Genomic DNA, 16,288 nt, shown 5'->3' on the forward strand with positions numbered 1-16,288 from the left:
ATTAAAAAACCCCCCCCCCCCCCCCCTCCCTCTCAAAAACGAATAAAAAAAAAGTCTACCGCTAATTACAAAAGTTACTTTTAAAGTGATGGTCACAATGGAATCATCTCTAAATATATTGTTGTTGTCTTTCTCTCTCAGGGTATGAAGGAATACAAATGTGATGTTTGTTCTCGCGAGTTCACTCTGTCCGCCAACCTGAAGCGACATATGCTGATTCACACCAGTGTGCGCCCTTTCCAGTGCCACGTCTGCTTCAAGACCTTTGTTCAGAAGCAGACGCTTAAAACACACATGATTGTCCACTTGCCTGTGAAACCTTTCAAGTGCAAGGTGGGTACAAAGAAATCTTCCATGCTAACATAACCCTGCTGGAGTCCTCCAGACAGTCTGTATTTTTCTGCCTGTTACAGCTGTGCATTATAGACCTCTAATAGTTCCCAAATTGGTTACTATAGGTGTGCGGGAAGTCCTTCAACAGAATGTATAACCTGCTGGGTCACATGCACCTTCATGCCGGTAGCAAACCCTTCAAGTGTCCTTACTGCACCAGCAAGTTCAATTTGAAGGGCAACTTGAGTCGACACATGAAGGTGAAACATGGAATCCTGGACACCTCAACCGAAGCACAAGGTAACAATATGCAAATTTGAGCTCAGTTTATACTTACTTGTGACTCTTGCTGTTCTCAATGTTATAGAAAATTAGAAATGACAAGACCGGTATAGCCTAGAGGTTTATAGAACTGTTTGACTCTGCCTCTCTCTGGCCTTATAGGGCGGAAGTAAATTCTGATGCTAGAACAAGTGTGTCCTGCAAGTGTAAAGAAAAGTACCAATGTTGTGATATACATTTGACTGATTCAAAGGTTTTTGTCAATGATTTCATTTCACAAAATCATAAAGTATCATTATAAAGTATAACCCTCTGAATTCACGTTGTGTATATATGAATATATACCAAAAAGTTTTAAAGCTAATCGTGCTATTAGTCAGGCTTATATTTGTGTGTCTCCATTTCCTTCCTCAGATGCCCTGCCTCATGCGGTGGGTCAGGAAGATTACGAGGAAGAGAGCTATGATTACAGTGAAAGGGAGAATCTAGCCAGCAACAACGCACAAGATTTGGCGAAACTCGCCAAAATTAGCTACTACAACTACACTAAGGTTGCTGCTCGCTACAACACAACTTAAACAGCTGACTGAGACACTACTAAAATGTGGTTTAAGAGGAAAAATGACTGTCACGGTCATTTCTGTAGTACTCTTGGCTCTGACATGAGCCACTGAGGAAATAGCCATCATGAAGTGGATGTGCGCTGGAAGCCATTTAGGCTCTGTGAAACAAAAGTGATAGCAGACTGAAACTTCATTTTAACAATGTCATTTCACATTAGAAACCATCCTGGGGGGGGGGGTTCCACTTTTGCCCATCACAGTGCAGTTCTTGAGAAGGATATAATTTATAAGTCACTTTCAGTGGTGCAGTTAACCAATATGCACAGATGTAAGAAGGCACTTAATCTATACAGACAATCCACAGCTCTTTAAAACAGAGACAAACAAGACCTAAGACATGGGATAGTTCACCCCAAAAATGAATATTTTGTCATCATTTACTCACCTTCATGATGATAACCAAACTGTTGCTGGTAACCACTAACCAATGACATCCATAGTATTTTCATACTATGGAAGTCAGTGGCTACCAGCAACTGTTTGGTTACCAACATTCTTCAAAATATCTTTTGTTCAACAGAAAAAAAGAAATTCATACAGGAACATGAGTGTGAGTAAATGTTGACAAAATGTTAATTTTCGGGTGAACTATCTCTTCAATCTTGTTGGTGGTTTTACTGTCCAGCAAGTTACATACCACTTTATAGGACTTAACCAAAGCTGACAAAGTGCAAATAGTTCTCATTACATGCTAACTTTCCCAGCATTTAGTTTATAAGCATACTGTGACTTTTTGTAAAGATTATTTTTCAGCAGTTTGTGGTTTTCGATGGGCATTTGCAGTTTGTTGCTCACAGTGGATTGATTGAGCTTGTGGGATGGGTTTTCAGTGCCTGTTTTTTTTTTTATATAATAATGCGCCAGACCATGGCATTTGATCACTGTATGGCCTTCTGGATATTTTTGTTTGTTTTTACATTATTGCATATAGTATTTATTGCTCAATGCTCTTGGCATTCATAAGAGTAAATACATTGCCAGTATTCCAGATGGATGGACTTTATTTCAAGTTAAAAATTATAGAAGCTAAGCCATGGGTTTAGTTCAATTTGAGTATAATTGCATTATTTACCCAAGTGCATTGTTTGGTCCATCTTCTCTAAATTCAAGAATATTCTGTCTAAATTATGTATTTTTTCCATCTTTAGTTTGATGAATGTAATAATACAAACTAAGATTTGTCCCTTTAAAGCGTTCAATATTTTACAGATCCATGCGTCAGCCAAAAAAAAAAAAAGTTAAATATTTCATCTTCATAAATCTCTGAAATGTCTTATTAGTTTGCAGTCTATTCTTCTGTGTTGTGTGTACTTCGTACTAGCTAACTATGTGGGCTAAATTAATTTCATTTTTAAAATGTGGTAATCTTCTAGCATCAGTTTTTTTGGTGTGGCTTAAATGACCTTATTTCAAACCTCATCCATTTTAATCTCCTTGGACATAAAACCTTGGAACGTGCACTGCATCTTCCACAAAGTCACCAATACTGGTTGAATTTTGACGAGGATGCCCTAAAAACACTGGACAAAAATATTAACTGCCCTTGTGTGTGCAAGAGAGTGTCTCATCCATCATTCCTGCGCAGAGCTCAGAAGTGATGAATGACAGTCTGCCGACATGTGACAGGGCTTGAGACCCAGCAGAGAATGATTGGGGAAATTCACCATGTATTCTCCATCTAGCTAGGCAACTCATAATGTTAATGTGTAACACAGGATTTGGTGCATTTTTATTGTTTTAAATGGTTGTGTCCTTGCATTTTGGGCAGTTAGCTCTAAGCTAGGCAGGAATTTTAGTTTTGTATAAGCTTTCAATTCTTTTGTTGCACACTGATGTGAATATGATGTTGATAAATGTTAAACGTTGTGCTATGGACATTATAAATTACAAGTGCTAAAACCAAAAACTACTATAAAATAGTTCAGGTTGTAATTGGATGAACATGGGTGCAATATGATCAAACAATATAATAAGGCTGACATCTTTGAATAGATATTTTTCAGTTATTTACCCTGAGCAAGGATGTCAGACTGTACATCTCCATCGTAGTTCTTGCAGGCCCACACAAAGGCGCCTGATGACTTCAGCACCTGAGCCACCATGTCATCGATGAGCCTGTGCTCATACCAGATCTTCACCTTGTCAAACTCTGACTTGTAGTTTCTACCATGGAATACAAAAAAGACGGTTCAGTATTTTGCATTGAAATTGCTTTAGAAGAAAAGTATAGTTTCACATGTCACTGCTGTGACAGCATCTCAAAGCACTAATCTCATAATTACACAGCAACACACGCTCATAGAAAACACACGGTCGAAGTGCGTAAATAAATAGCGTGTCAAAGACACTGCTAAATCGAATTCTTCTCACTTCTCAAAGATATCCTGGAAAATGTCCTTGAATCTGCCATCGTAAGCCTTCAGGATGGTGTTCTTAGTGCTCATGTAGAGAGGCCATTTCTTCTGAATGGCGTACTGGAAGCAGCTGTGAGCGAAGCCAGTGATGGACTGTTAGAAAGAAACGAAAGACAGAATGTCACACAAGCGGGAAAAATAGATGTTCCACTTTCACAATGGGGAATTCAACTAGGTTTCGGAAATGCTGGCTGTGTAGCAAAAATCACTCACTTCAAATGTGAAGTGGAAATGGTATAAAAATGAATTTCAGCACTATCAATTTGCGGCCTACAATGAACAGAGACTTCATTCAGTCAATCTCTTTTGAAGGGAAAAAAAGCCCAATAGCAGCACCACCTCTGGAGCAGCCTGAAGGCAGACACATCATCTGTTGTAAAGCCAAACAGACCATTCCCCCGACTACAAACAAAGACTTCAGGACATCAGGGTTCACTGCAGGTACATGAGCTGAGGGAGGTCATCTATTATCTAGACTTCATCCATCCGGAGGTGTAAGTGCAGAACATAACAGAATTTGAGTCAAAAGGTCTTAATTATACAAACTTAGAATACACAAGGTGTTATTTTTACACCTTCAAGATAGATAACCAGAGTATAAGCTCATTAACAGAAAAAAAATACATTTTTCAAATTCATATTATCCATTTGCCAATTTTTTATTTCAGTGAGAATTACGAAGGTCCCAATAGGTATGCTGTTTTGAGTTTGAGTTCATTTCAATGCTGTGAACATTTTAACACTGCTGGATGCTGTAATTCAGGAAGTGCAAAAGTCAGAGGTCCCACAACTTTTAACCAATGAGTTTCTGTCTTTACAAGTCTCTTGTGATCACTGGATTACTTTTAAACTACTTTTAAATCAACTTACTTTGAATTCACAAAAAAATAATTTCTAACCGATCAAGTAACTAAAAAATTAACTTCATTCTTGTGTCAATTATTTCATACACACTACCGTTCAAAAGTTTTAGGTTGATAAGTTTATTACTTATGAAAAAAAGTATCTTATGCTCAAAAAGACAGCACTTATTTGATAAAGTAATATTGTGTAACAATTTTAAATGTTTCAATTTCAAAGTAAAATAACTGTGTTCTATTTTAATATACTTTAAAAAGTTATTTATTCCTATTAAAACAAGCTACATTTTCAGAAGCCTTTACTCCAGTCTTCAGTGTCACATGATCCTTCTGAAATCCTAGCATGCTGATTTTGAAACATTTCTTATTATTATCAATGTTGAAAACAGTTGTGCTGCTTAATACTTTTGTGGAAAACCAAAATGTGATATTTTTTCAGGATTTTTTGATGAATAGAAATGTCAAAAGAACAGCATTTATTTGAAATAGAACATTATACATGTCCTCACTGTTACTTCTGATCAATTTAATTATTCTATGCTGAATCAAATTATTAATATGTAAAAAAAAATAATAATAATTACTGACCCCAGTATTTTGAAGTTTTGTGGATATATTTGTTATTTAACTTTAGATGTACGTTTTTATTACTTGAATAGGAAAGTATAATTTTAAAATGTCTTATTTCCAGTTTTTTATTTCATAACTGTGGGAACTAATTATAAGAAAATATTGCATGAAAAGACTTATGATATCTTGATGCTCCTTCAGTGTTAAAAAAAAAGCATTTTATGCATATGTGCACTGACCTCATCAGTGTTGTACATTCCCATTCCACAGCCACCACCAGGGAAATCGAACACCTCCCACTCTTTGGCTTTACTTCCATCAGCTGGAGAGAAGACCAATTTGAATTTGCCTGGTTGGCTCACAACAAAGTCTGTTGCTTTGTACTGTAAAGCATCAAGAGGATTGCAATTCAGCAGGAATAAAAACACATTGGGGGGGGGGACTTAAAAACCACCCAGATTATCCAAGAAAGCAGACCTGGTCACCGTGGGCATGTCTGCCAATGGTGATGGGCTGTGTCCAGCCAGGAACAAGTCTGGGAATGTTCTTGCAAATGATTGGCTCACGGAAGACAGTCCCACCCAGAATGTTCCTGATTGTTCCGTTAGGGCTCTTCCACATTTTTTTCAGCTTGAACTCTGTCAAGTGTAAATGATGACAAAGATTTACATAATGCACTTAAGGATTATATATATATATATATAAAGTGTTTCTGAGGTGTGCCGTACCTTCGACCCTATCTTCGTCAGGAGTAATGGTGGCGCATTTCACAGCAACGTTGTATTTCTGAGTAGCTAATGCAGAGTCGATTGTGACTTGGTCATCAGTCTGGTCACGGTAAGGAAGACCCAGGTCAAAGTACTTCAGCTCCACATCCACATTGGTCAGAATGAGCTGCACACAACAATTTTGTGTAAACAGTCATTCTCAAAAAACACAGATTAAATACAATAAAGCAAGTCATTTGGTGATTTTATTTTATTCTAAAAGGGTGATGTAATTTTTCAAAAATACTTGATCCTATCCCATCTTAATATTCAGTTTGATGATGCACAAATTTCACACTCCCACAATAAATGACGCCACGTGTGATCCTTTCAAGTCTGATTGAGCCTAAACACCATAGTTATAATAATTTCGGGATTTATGGCATTGTTTTCCTGGCTATAAATAATGAGCCCATTCTGATTCTCCACAGAATTGGCAGAATAATTTCAGCTTGTGGAACATCACCACCACCATCTGCCGTCTCTCTCAGGAATGCAGTCGGCCAGTCAGTGAGAGATTGTGACTTGGTCATCAGTCTGGTCACGGTAAGGAAGACCCAGGTCAAAGTACTTCAGCTCCACATCCACATTGGTCAGAATGAGCTGCACACAACAATTTTGTGTAAACAGTCATTCTCAAAAAACACAGATTAAATACAATAAAGCAAGTCATTTGGTGATTTTATTTTATTCTAAAAGGGTGATGTAATTTTTCAAAAATACTTGATCCTATCCCATCTTAATATTCAGTTTGATGATGCACAAATTTCACACTCCCACAATAAATGACGCCACGTGTGATCCTTTCAAGTCTGATTGAGCCTAAACACCATAGTTATAATAATCTCGGGATTTATGGCATTGTTTTCCTGGCTATAAATAATGAGCCCATTCTGATTCTCCACAGAATTGGCAGAATAATTTCAGCTTGTGGAACGTCACCACCACCATCTGCCGTCTCTCTCAGGAATGCAGTCGGCCAGTCAGTGAGAATGACCTCAACACTGGCCCTGCCCCTGCGCGATGCAGCCGTAATCTCCCGGTCTGCACGTGTAAACACTCTCCCAGTAAGCCTATCACACTGTCTTTTTAAAAAGGAGATCTGCGTAACATGCCAATCACTCCTCATCGGTTTAATTCTCCCAAGAGACGCTGTCACATTCCCTTTCCAATTTCCATCTCCTTTTGTCTTTCTACTCTTGTCTAACCCAATTTTTGTTCTGTCTGTGCCTGTCTAGGCTTCTCGCTCTTCTGTTTCTCTCTTTCCTTTACCCTCTACATCTTTCCCTCCCGCATTCTGTTTTTGTCTGTCTGTGTGTGTGTGTGTGTGTGTGTGTGTCACCATTTTAAAAATAGACCAGACAGACACTGCTTCCCTCCCCCTCATTCTCTCAATCACTCACACGCTTGGCGTTTAAGCACCTTTTCTTTGATGAACTCCCAGATGATCCTGGTCATCTCATCTCCGTCCATCTCCACCACCGGCTTCGCCACCTTGATACGTTTATCGGCATCTGTCAAATGAAACAAAAACATCTTTCCATGAGCCTGTTTTTCTTTCTTTAAGGGACTGTTTCTTCCCACTCATGAGACAACCGGAAATTAGTGGTTCCTCAAAGAGGAGGATAATAAAGACATATAAAGCCCCATTTACACCACCAGAGACTACGGAGTGCTTGCTAGTAAGCGTTCTACCTTGAATGTCACCACCACTAAAATGTCATTTTATGCTGACACTGACAACTTTTATGCTGCTAAATATCAGTATTATGGAGGGAAGAGATTGTGTATAAACTACACCCATGTATAATACATCATATCAAAAATATATAAAAATCAACACCTGCTCTATACCACTCCAGTCATCTATCTGTGCCGAATGTACAAATGCTATCTGGGTCTACACACTCTTAAATTGTCTTTCATAAAAATTAAAAATAAAGGATATGTGTTGCATGCATCATCTTAACATCGTCTCTGTGCATGATCATAGGTATACATAAAACAGTGAAATTACAATGTATGCAACACTGCTCTCTATAATCTAAACCAATTTTGTAATACAAGGCTATTCTTAAGCTTATCATCATACACTACCGTTCAAAGGTTTGATGTCAGTAAGATTTTGAACACTTATTCAGCAAGGTTGCATTAGATAGATCAAAAGTGACAGGAAAGTTTTTCATTGACACACATTTTCTATTTTAAATAAATGCTGTTCTTTTGAACTTTCTATTCATCATAGAATTCTGAAAAATGTAACACCATTTCCACAAAATAGTAAGCATCACAACTGTTTTTAACAGTGACAATAATAAAAAATACAAAATCTGCATTTTAGAATGATTTCTAAAAGATCATGTGACACTGAAGACTGGAGTAATGGCTGCTAAAAATTCCTCTTTGCCATCACAGGAATACATTACTTTTTATAATATATTAAAATAGTAAAGCTATTTTAAATGTGAAAAATATTTCACAACATTACGGTTTAACTGTTTGATGTTGTTGTTGTTTTTTGTATCAAATAAATACAGACTTAGTGAGCATAAGAGACTTCTCAAAAAAAAATAAAAAATAAACTACCAACCACAAACTTTTGAAAAGTAGTGTAAAAAAAACATGCAATCTGCTGTTGACCTTCTTATGAACTATATAATTTCTTTATATTTATATTTACAACACAGTTTGCTGTGGTTTTGTTACTTCTTGTTAGGGCTTGACAGTACAACTGTATACACCATCTCAACTCTAGTGTTACAAAAAAGGTGAGGGAAAAAAAGGCATTAGCACATGGTTATTTCACATACTGTATGTAGTGCCCTTTAAAACTTCAAAAACACCCTAGGCAAAGTTTTAGACAATATGATCATAAGCTTTTATAATTTCTTGGCATAAATCCATTGAAGTAACTTGCAATTATCATTGAAGAACTGCAATTCATAATAATGGCAATCTAAACATTTGACAGCAAGACGTGCCGCCTTTGGCAGCTGTAATGCCTGATTACTGGATTAAACTGGCCCAGGTTGCATTATTAAAGATTATTGGGTTAGCACACTTTTAAAGCTTTACTTGCTGATTGCCAATTAAGGTTAATAGATAACAGACCAATTAGAACACAGTTTAGAGATGCTTTATAAATAGTTCTAGTATTTTTCTATGTCCTGAATTCATTAGTTTTTGTTTTATTATAGGTTGTGTTGTCCATTATCAATGCAAAGTAATCACAAAATGATAAGGATTTATGCAGTTATTGTCCAAACCCCCACTTTACCTAAGGAATTTCCAAACCATGATAATGATAAAGATAAATTACTCATACCACCCACTCCTGCTTGCTGCTAAAAGGACCTATTTGCAGCAATTTCATGTATTAAATGTCTTTTTTTATGCCACTACTTTCCACTAAGCAAGCAAGCAAGTAGAGGTCATCTCACTCTCCCCTTCTCTCAGTGGGGGCAAAGCAGAGGAAGGAGGGAGAGGCATGGAGGGAATAAAGTGACTTTGTTACACTTGCCAAGTTCCTGCTCCTGCTAGAGAGCCACTCCATCTAAAAAGTCAGCAAAGCTGTCAAAAACAGTAAAAGAGCTCATAAAAGACAAGATGCTGTCAATAAAGCTTGGCATAATCACCTTTATAAGCACTGAGGGTAAAACATTTACCATACACCACTGATGTAACACTTTATAAACTACATCTTCAATCTATTTCAGCAGCCACAGGTCACGTATATCAAGTCACAGTTCAGACCCTGTGAACATTTCAATCAAGTTGAATTGCATACTAATGCAAGAGCCTTATATAAAAGATAAATTAGAGTATTTCAGCAAATCCAAGATATCACCAAAACTAAGCTAAAGAAGGGGCAGAAAAAACATCTTTCAGATAGAGTTACTGTTTAGCACAGCTGTGTCAACCAAAAGTGCATTATGGGTAAGGCCTTTCACATGAAACCTGACTGGGTTCATATACAAAAAATTACATAAACAGGGAATCCTGGGGAAAAGAATCCTCTCACTAGTCATAAGCGCTGGCACAGCGTGCTAAAGGGGGAGGATGAGTATATGGGTAGGATTATGTAAGCTTCAATGCCCTGTTTCTAACAACACTGCAGCCATCTGCACAGCGAACGATTCCTCCCATGAACAATACATTTATGCCGAGCTGTGGCATGAACTAACGTGCCATGATGGACTGCAGATAGCTCATGTTTCCTCTAACTTTCTCTGAAATCTCATCCAATGGGAAATTGAGAATCTGCAAAGAATGCTGAACAAGATCATGTGATCTACAATCCAATGGCCTTGAGTTAGGCCTATTCTTATTGGCAATTGAATGTGATAAAATAACATGCTTCACATGTATTGAGCATAAAATAGCACGCTGCCACTTTACTCCTACACTACTGTACAATGGATGATACTCTGACATTGCACTAGAACCCAGCTGGTGCCACATTACCTATTTTAAGAACATTTTCTAAACACGTTTAAACACAAATAGTAACTTCTAAACTACTATTTACTTTTAATGCAATAATGCTTAACCTAAATTCAATTTGTCAGTCTGATGAAGAGCCTGCATGCTCAAATTGTCACCTGTGTGATAGTCTCTTATTACATTTTTGTATTTTTGGAGCGTAGGTGTCCCAAATTTTTTTGTTTCCATTATCAATTTATTCCTGTGGTTGCAAAACTGAGTTTATTAGCACCATTACTCCAGTCTTCAGCGTCACATGATCCTTCAGAAATCATTCTAATATGCTGATTTGGTGCCCAAGAAACATTTCTTACTATTATCAATGTTGAAAGCAGTTGTGCTGCTTATATGTTATACTTTTTTTTCAGGAATTTTTGATAAACGAAGTTCAAAAGAACAGCATTTATTTGAAATAGAAGTATTTCACATCATAAATGTCTTTACTTTTGATTTTTTTCAACTAAACATGCATACTGACCTCAAAAGTCAAAAATAAATATTTAATATCTTGTTACATGTTCTGCACCATGGCTCCTAGAACCACAGTATTTCATTTCTATACCTCCAACTAAACTGGCGGTGCAACCAAGAAATAGTTCATTTAAAAATGTGTCATTTACACACTGAAATCATTCCAAATCCACAATGAATAGATGATATAATTTGTTTGCAAACTATTCCTTTTTAGCCTTATAAAAAGGAAAAGGTCAAATCAACCCACGTGTATCTAAGCCTCTACACAAAGCATGTGGTCAGCACATCATATCGCAAGTAATCTCTCCCACATGACCCTCTGATTTTCAGTTGTCAAGGACATTTGCAAACATAAGCGTACACTTGTGCTCCACACTTGAAGGTCAGTAGTTAAAAAAAAATCCATGAGGTGAGTATGTTCACATGGAGTCCTCACAAATCATTTGGGCCACTTTCCAACTGATGACCTACAAAAGTTGCTCAAGAGTGACCCAGAGAGAAAGTGGCTTAAATTAGATTTTACAAAGATGCTGTGCCATGGAGTTACTAAAATAAATGTGTGAAATGACTAACCAGCTGGGTTGACAAAAGCAGATGTTCAGATGCTTCTCTTGATAGTGAAAAAACATCACTACTTAATAGAACAAATCTTTAATTTATACAACATAATTTCACCCCCCCAAAATATAGTTTTTTATTTGTATATTTTTTAAATACATGATATATAATATGACTGCATATTACATACATATAAATATGAAGAAATTATAAATTCAGGCATGAACATACACAAAAAAAAATGCTGGGTTAAAAAACCAATTCTGGGTTATTTGGCAACCCAGCACTGGGTAAATATTAGACAGAACACATGCTGGGTTATTTTAACCCAGCTAGTTGGGTTTTATACATTAACCCATTTACTGGGTTGTTTTTTGACATAGTGCTGGGTCAGTCAACCTATTGAAGGTTTTTCATTTTAAATAAGAAAAATGTAATTAAAATCTGTTTTATATAGGACAAGAACAGTTCATATAGAATATTTTTTGTTCAATGTCAAGTCAGTCTTTTACAATCATGAAATCTTCAAAAACATTCAGTAAAGGTATTAGGACGTGACAGGAGCAGCCAATGGGAATCTGTGGGAAGAAAACTGGTATCAGTAGGCTGTTCCAGTTTATTAAATGACATATATTCATTACTTATCTTATATTCATGTTTAAAAAGTTACATCAAAAACAGCTTTACCTCGTGCCATCTTGTCTGTCCGACATTTAAGTTTCAACCCGTCAAACACATAGCGCGACCACAGCTGCAACAATGGCGCACTAGATCAATAGCACTCCTGTTGTAGTCAGTGGAGTACACAGAAACTTTGTTACATATAACAGTGAAGTAGCGTCGTGTTTCAGCCCTGGTCGAGCATTATTTTGACTGTAGGTGAAACTTCCGTGGTGGCGACGTTCACTTTGAGTGTAGATCCAGTGAATGCTGTGTTTGTAGAAGGCTAGAGTTCCAAGGAGATGTTAGCTGGGATGTACATTTAAACAAAAAAAAGGAAATATGTTAGGCTACAGAAGTTTTCCTATTTATACAGAATAATTTGATAGGAATACAATAATAGATACCTTAATTCCATTCAGGAAGTTTCCCGTCAGTCAAGTTTCTCTTAGGAGTTAGGACAGAACACAAAATGACCACTGACAAACGTATCCAGTTTTAACCAGTTTGTCACAGACTACCCAACATTGGGTTACACTGACCCAGCGCTGGGTGTGTGAGGGGGTACATCATTTGTATTGACTGTAAAAAAAAAAATGACCCAGCACCTGGGTAAAACAATATTAAAATTAACCCAATAAAATGACCCAACAATCTGAACCCAGCATTCGGGGCAAAAAAAAATAACCCAGCATTTTTTAGAGTTTAAATAAATTAGATCAAGTTAAGTTTCAGAAAATGTCACAAAGGTTAATAAATGAGAAGTGTGGGCTACTCGCCTCTCCTTATACAACCCATAACACCTCTTAGCAAAAGTCAAATCCAACCTTGTGAATTTAATGAGAGAGAACATGCAAGTGTGCTTGGCATTGTGCCTGAACTGATGTTAATAAAGACAACCTGAAATGCAAGACAACTTCTTGATACAAGACCGCTATGCATTGCATAAACTGTGGATGGCACTTCACCTATAATATAAACTCAATGAAAGACCCATAATCACCCAACACGCCTTAGGGAACGAGGCATTCTAACACAACCATTCCGTGCCAAATCTCACGCCTTCTAATAAACTTGGCAATACGAATGTTTTAATGTGGTATCCCTCAAGTGCAAAAGGTTGGTTCTATCATCACACGTAGTCATTCGGATGTGATGCATGAGTCCTGGTGTTAATTAGAACCAGCCCATTCAGAGTAAAGGTGACCCGGAGGACACAAGGGCTGGTGTACGCCAAGTAAACCACCTACATTTGGACAATCCTCCATGACAACTGATTACCTAACACAGAGGACCAGCTAGTGTCAGGACATGACACCAATTCATTCACAGCTGTGCCTGAGGTCCTGCTTTTCAGTTGTCCCTTGTTTCAAAGTAACACCCTAAGATACATGTTTCAGAAGACAACCCTTAATCGATCAGTAAGTCCAAACGTTAGTACAGTTGCTGCATCAAACAAGCCATTTAAATCAATGCAGCCTCCATAACAAGTAGGGCATATAAAACTAGGGTGAAAAAAAATGTGCTATGGTTTAGTAGTCAAATATCATGCTTAAGAAATCAGATAATGTGCTTGTTGGTCATTTACATCTTAATTGTCATGATCTGCACTCATCAATGGTAAAATAGGAGTACGGGCCAGGCCGGTTGACCTTGAAATGATTTCATAACGCAGTACAAGCAAAACACAGACAAAACCCCACATGAAGCCTCAAATAACTGGTTACCGAAATATTTTACATCACAGAGCTGTTCGGTTGCATGCTTATAATTACATTTGCAGCAGTATTTTAAGCGCGAATGGTTTCAGAAGTCCGCAGTCCTTGTGTGCAACCCATCCAGGGGATTCACTCGCCAAAAACACACTCAAATGACTCTTACAAAGCCGTCAAATTGTTCAAACGTGCAATGATGTTAATAAGACAGGCTTTGCCTTTAAGAAGCGATAACGTAAGCACAATGGTTTAAATGCAGCTAATATGTCGTTTTATGTTGCTCCTTTTTTTAAAAGACACCGTATAGGCGAACAAAGGAGCGCGACTTCTGCTAATGCTGCCGAGCGACTCCCGCTGCACGTACAACGTTACCGCGAAAATAACACTGTGCTGTGGCGCTGCCGAAGCCGCGAAGAGACGGAAATATGCAAGCTGGCGAACTGAGAAGAAACACAACGGTCTGCAGCCGGCGTTTTCCGATACAAGCATGTGGCAGGGAGATTTCAATTTAAAAGCCCATCGTCTCAGATAAGCATTAGCCGGTGTTAAAGCGCCGCTTAATGCGGCTTTATTGGCACATCTATAGACAATTGTGGAAGCGGAAAACTCACAGTTCCTCTGTTGCAAACTCTGGCAAGACGCTGGAGCAAGAACGGCGGGGGTTTTGGAGAGAGTAGCGGCGGACCTAGTGAGAGAGCTGAGGACCTTCAGGTAACCTGCCATGTTTTTTTTTTTTTTCTCGCCTCAAACACTAGAGCTTGCTGCCCGACTTCACTCCGGTCGAAGGAAGGGTGGAATGAATCGGAGCACACAGCAATAAACGTAGCTCTTCTCCGCCTCCGTCTCTGGGCCGACGTCACCATTACATGGGGTAAGGACTGAAACTCATCGATGCGGTGACTGGCCAACCATATGTCAATAAGCAACACATCGATGATCCACCTGGTGACTTTTGATAACGCACAGTTTGCACGTGCCCGTTCATTTTGTTAACCCCGGGCGTCCGGGGTTATTTCCGATTTTTTACTTTTGGTAAATGTCCCCATTTTCAAAATTCTCAAAATAAAAATTTACTTTCAGTATTACTTTCATTGAATGTCAGCATGTAAAAAAAAAAAAAAAAAGTATGTCGTTTAATTTGTGATTTTGGCATAAGTAAGACTATCTAAACGACACAAAACAGGCAAATAACCTCTTCACATTCCGTTGTCTGGTTGCTGAGCAGCCCCGCTAATTTTAGACGGGTTGGGTTACCATACTGGGTGAAAGAATGGGAGGTGCACAGTGTGATTGTGCGCATGCGTCGTATAGCTACTGCAGGTCATTTCAAGGTGCCGAAAGCTAGAGTGTCTGGTTGAGTGGTTGTACCCTTTTTTCTAAATTATATTATATACTAGTGCTGTTGACAAATACTATTATACGTTTTATGTTCTGTTTCAGATCAAATACTGTGTTATGCAATTATTATATGAATATAATTTATTACACACACACAGGTTTGTTTTTATGGTTTGTGGGGACTCTCCATAGGCGTAATGGTTTTTATACTGTACAAACCATATTTTCTATTGCCCTACACCAACCCTACCCCTAAACCTACCCCTCACAGGAAACTTTCTGCATTTTTAGATTTTCAAAAAAGCTCATTCTGAATTATTTATAAGCCTTTTGAATTACGGGGACACTGAAAATGTCCTCATAAATCACCTTCTCGTTGTAATACCTATGTCATACCCATGTTATTATACAAATTTGTGTCCTCATAAACCACATAAACATGCACACACACACATATTTATTAACACTCTTAATAGGCTACTTGCTGAAATTAGACAGTGTTGGCAGTATCAATGTTCTCTAGCTCTGTGACAAATAAATCAGCATTTCACAGTCTATTCTGTCCAAAGTCTTAGAAAAGAAAAGAAAGTTCAAATTTAAATTCCTCAAATACTTCACATGATTCTGACAAGGGAACAGACTGAGTAGGAAATTCCATAGCCTTTCCAGTTTATGTCTGTATTGTTGTCATGTCAGTCTAGGCTCATTCTAAAATTCAGCATGCAAATATTACTCTACTGACCCTCATGTCAATATGACCTCTGTTATCATTCAGAGGTCTGAAATATGTGTAGTTCACAGTGAATTGTTTACTCTACAGTGTTGGTCTGCTTACAGTACTCACTCTGCATACTAGGTCAAAGCCAAAAAAAATTCACAGCTGGAACTGGTTCACCATTGAATTACTCCTCTGTACTTATAATTATGAACAACAGGACAGTGTGGTACTGATGAGAAAATTCTGCCATGTGGTTACATTTTAGGGCAGAAATAACAATGTGCCAATAGACACAACAGTATTTATCAGCCAATATTTTATAGTAATAATAATAATGAAATATTTTTGTATTGATTGTTTTAAGCTAACAATGTGTTTAAATAATGCCTTTTTATCCTTTTTATCATTTATAATCCATTTAGAGGCGAGATGTTACAGAATGCCCACCAGAGGTCAGTAAGAACTCATTATTACATTTTTTGTGAAGATGATAG

At 37.6% G+C, this 16,288-nt stretch overlaps 2 protein-coding genes and 1 long non-coding RNA gene across 3 annotated transcripts in view; 1 reads left to right on the forward strand and 2 right to left on the reverse strand.

Annotated features, from left to right (window-relative positions):
* LOC107551465 (zinc finger protein 710-like) overlaps positions 1-1,210 on the forward strand; it is a 7,681-nt gene extending 6,471 nt beyond the window's left edge. Inside the window, exons 3-5 of the mRNA XM_016233076.1 lie at positions 142-333; positions 459-633; positions 1,030-1,210. Coding sequence (XP_016088562.1) covers positions 142-333; positions 459-633; positions 1,030-1,193 — 531 coding nt within the window. The 3' untranslated portion in view covers positions 1,194-1,210. The remainder of the gene's footprint in view (positions 1-141; positions 334-458; positions 634-1,029) is intronic.
* A 2,031-nt stretch (positions 1,211-3,241) lies between these two features.
* On the reverse strand, positions 3,242-14,606 carry LOC107551447 (isocitrate dehydrogenase [NADP], mitochondrial-like). Its single transcript, XM_016233049.1, has 8 exons — positions 14,350-14,606; positions 7,272-7,363; positions 6,378-6,452; positions 5,811-5,901; positions 5,560-5,720; positions 5,322-5,465; positions 3,609-3,745; positions 3,242-3,401 (listed from the first exon to the last, which is right to left on the reverse strand). Exons 1-8 carry the CDS (start codon positions 14,459-14,461, stop codon positions 3,242-3,244), a joined length of 972 nt encoding a protein of 323 aa, XP_016088535.1. The 5' UTR covers positions 14,462-14,606.
* Positions 11,633-14,343, reverse strand: LOC107551466 (uncharacterized). Its single transcript, XR_001604771.1, has 3 exons — positions 12,431-14,343; positions 12,051-12,332; positions 11,633-11,941 (listed from the first exon to the last, which is right to left on the reverse strand). It is a non-coding gene; the product is annotated as an uncharacterized lncRNA (long non-coding RNA).
* Positions 14,607-16,288: the final 1,682 nt, after the last annotated feature.

The sequence above is a fragment of the Sinocyclocheilus grahami genome, unplaced genomic scaffold, assembly GCF_001515645.1.
Source record: "Sinocyclocheilus grahami isolate Dianchi unplaced genomic scaffold, SAMN03320097.WGS_v1.1 scaffold424.1, whole genome shotgun sequence".
Taxonomy (NCBI): domain Eukaryota; kingdom Metazoa; phylum Chordata; class Actinopteri; order Cypriniformes; family Cyprinidae; genus Sinocyclocheilus; species Sinocyclocheilus grahami.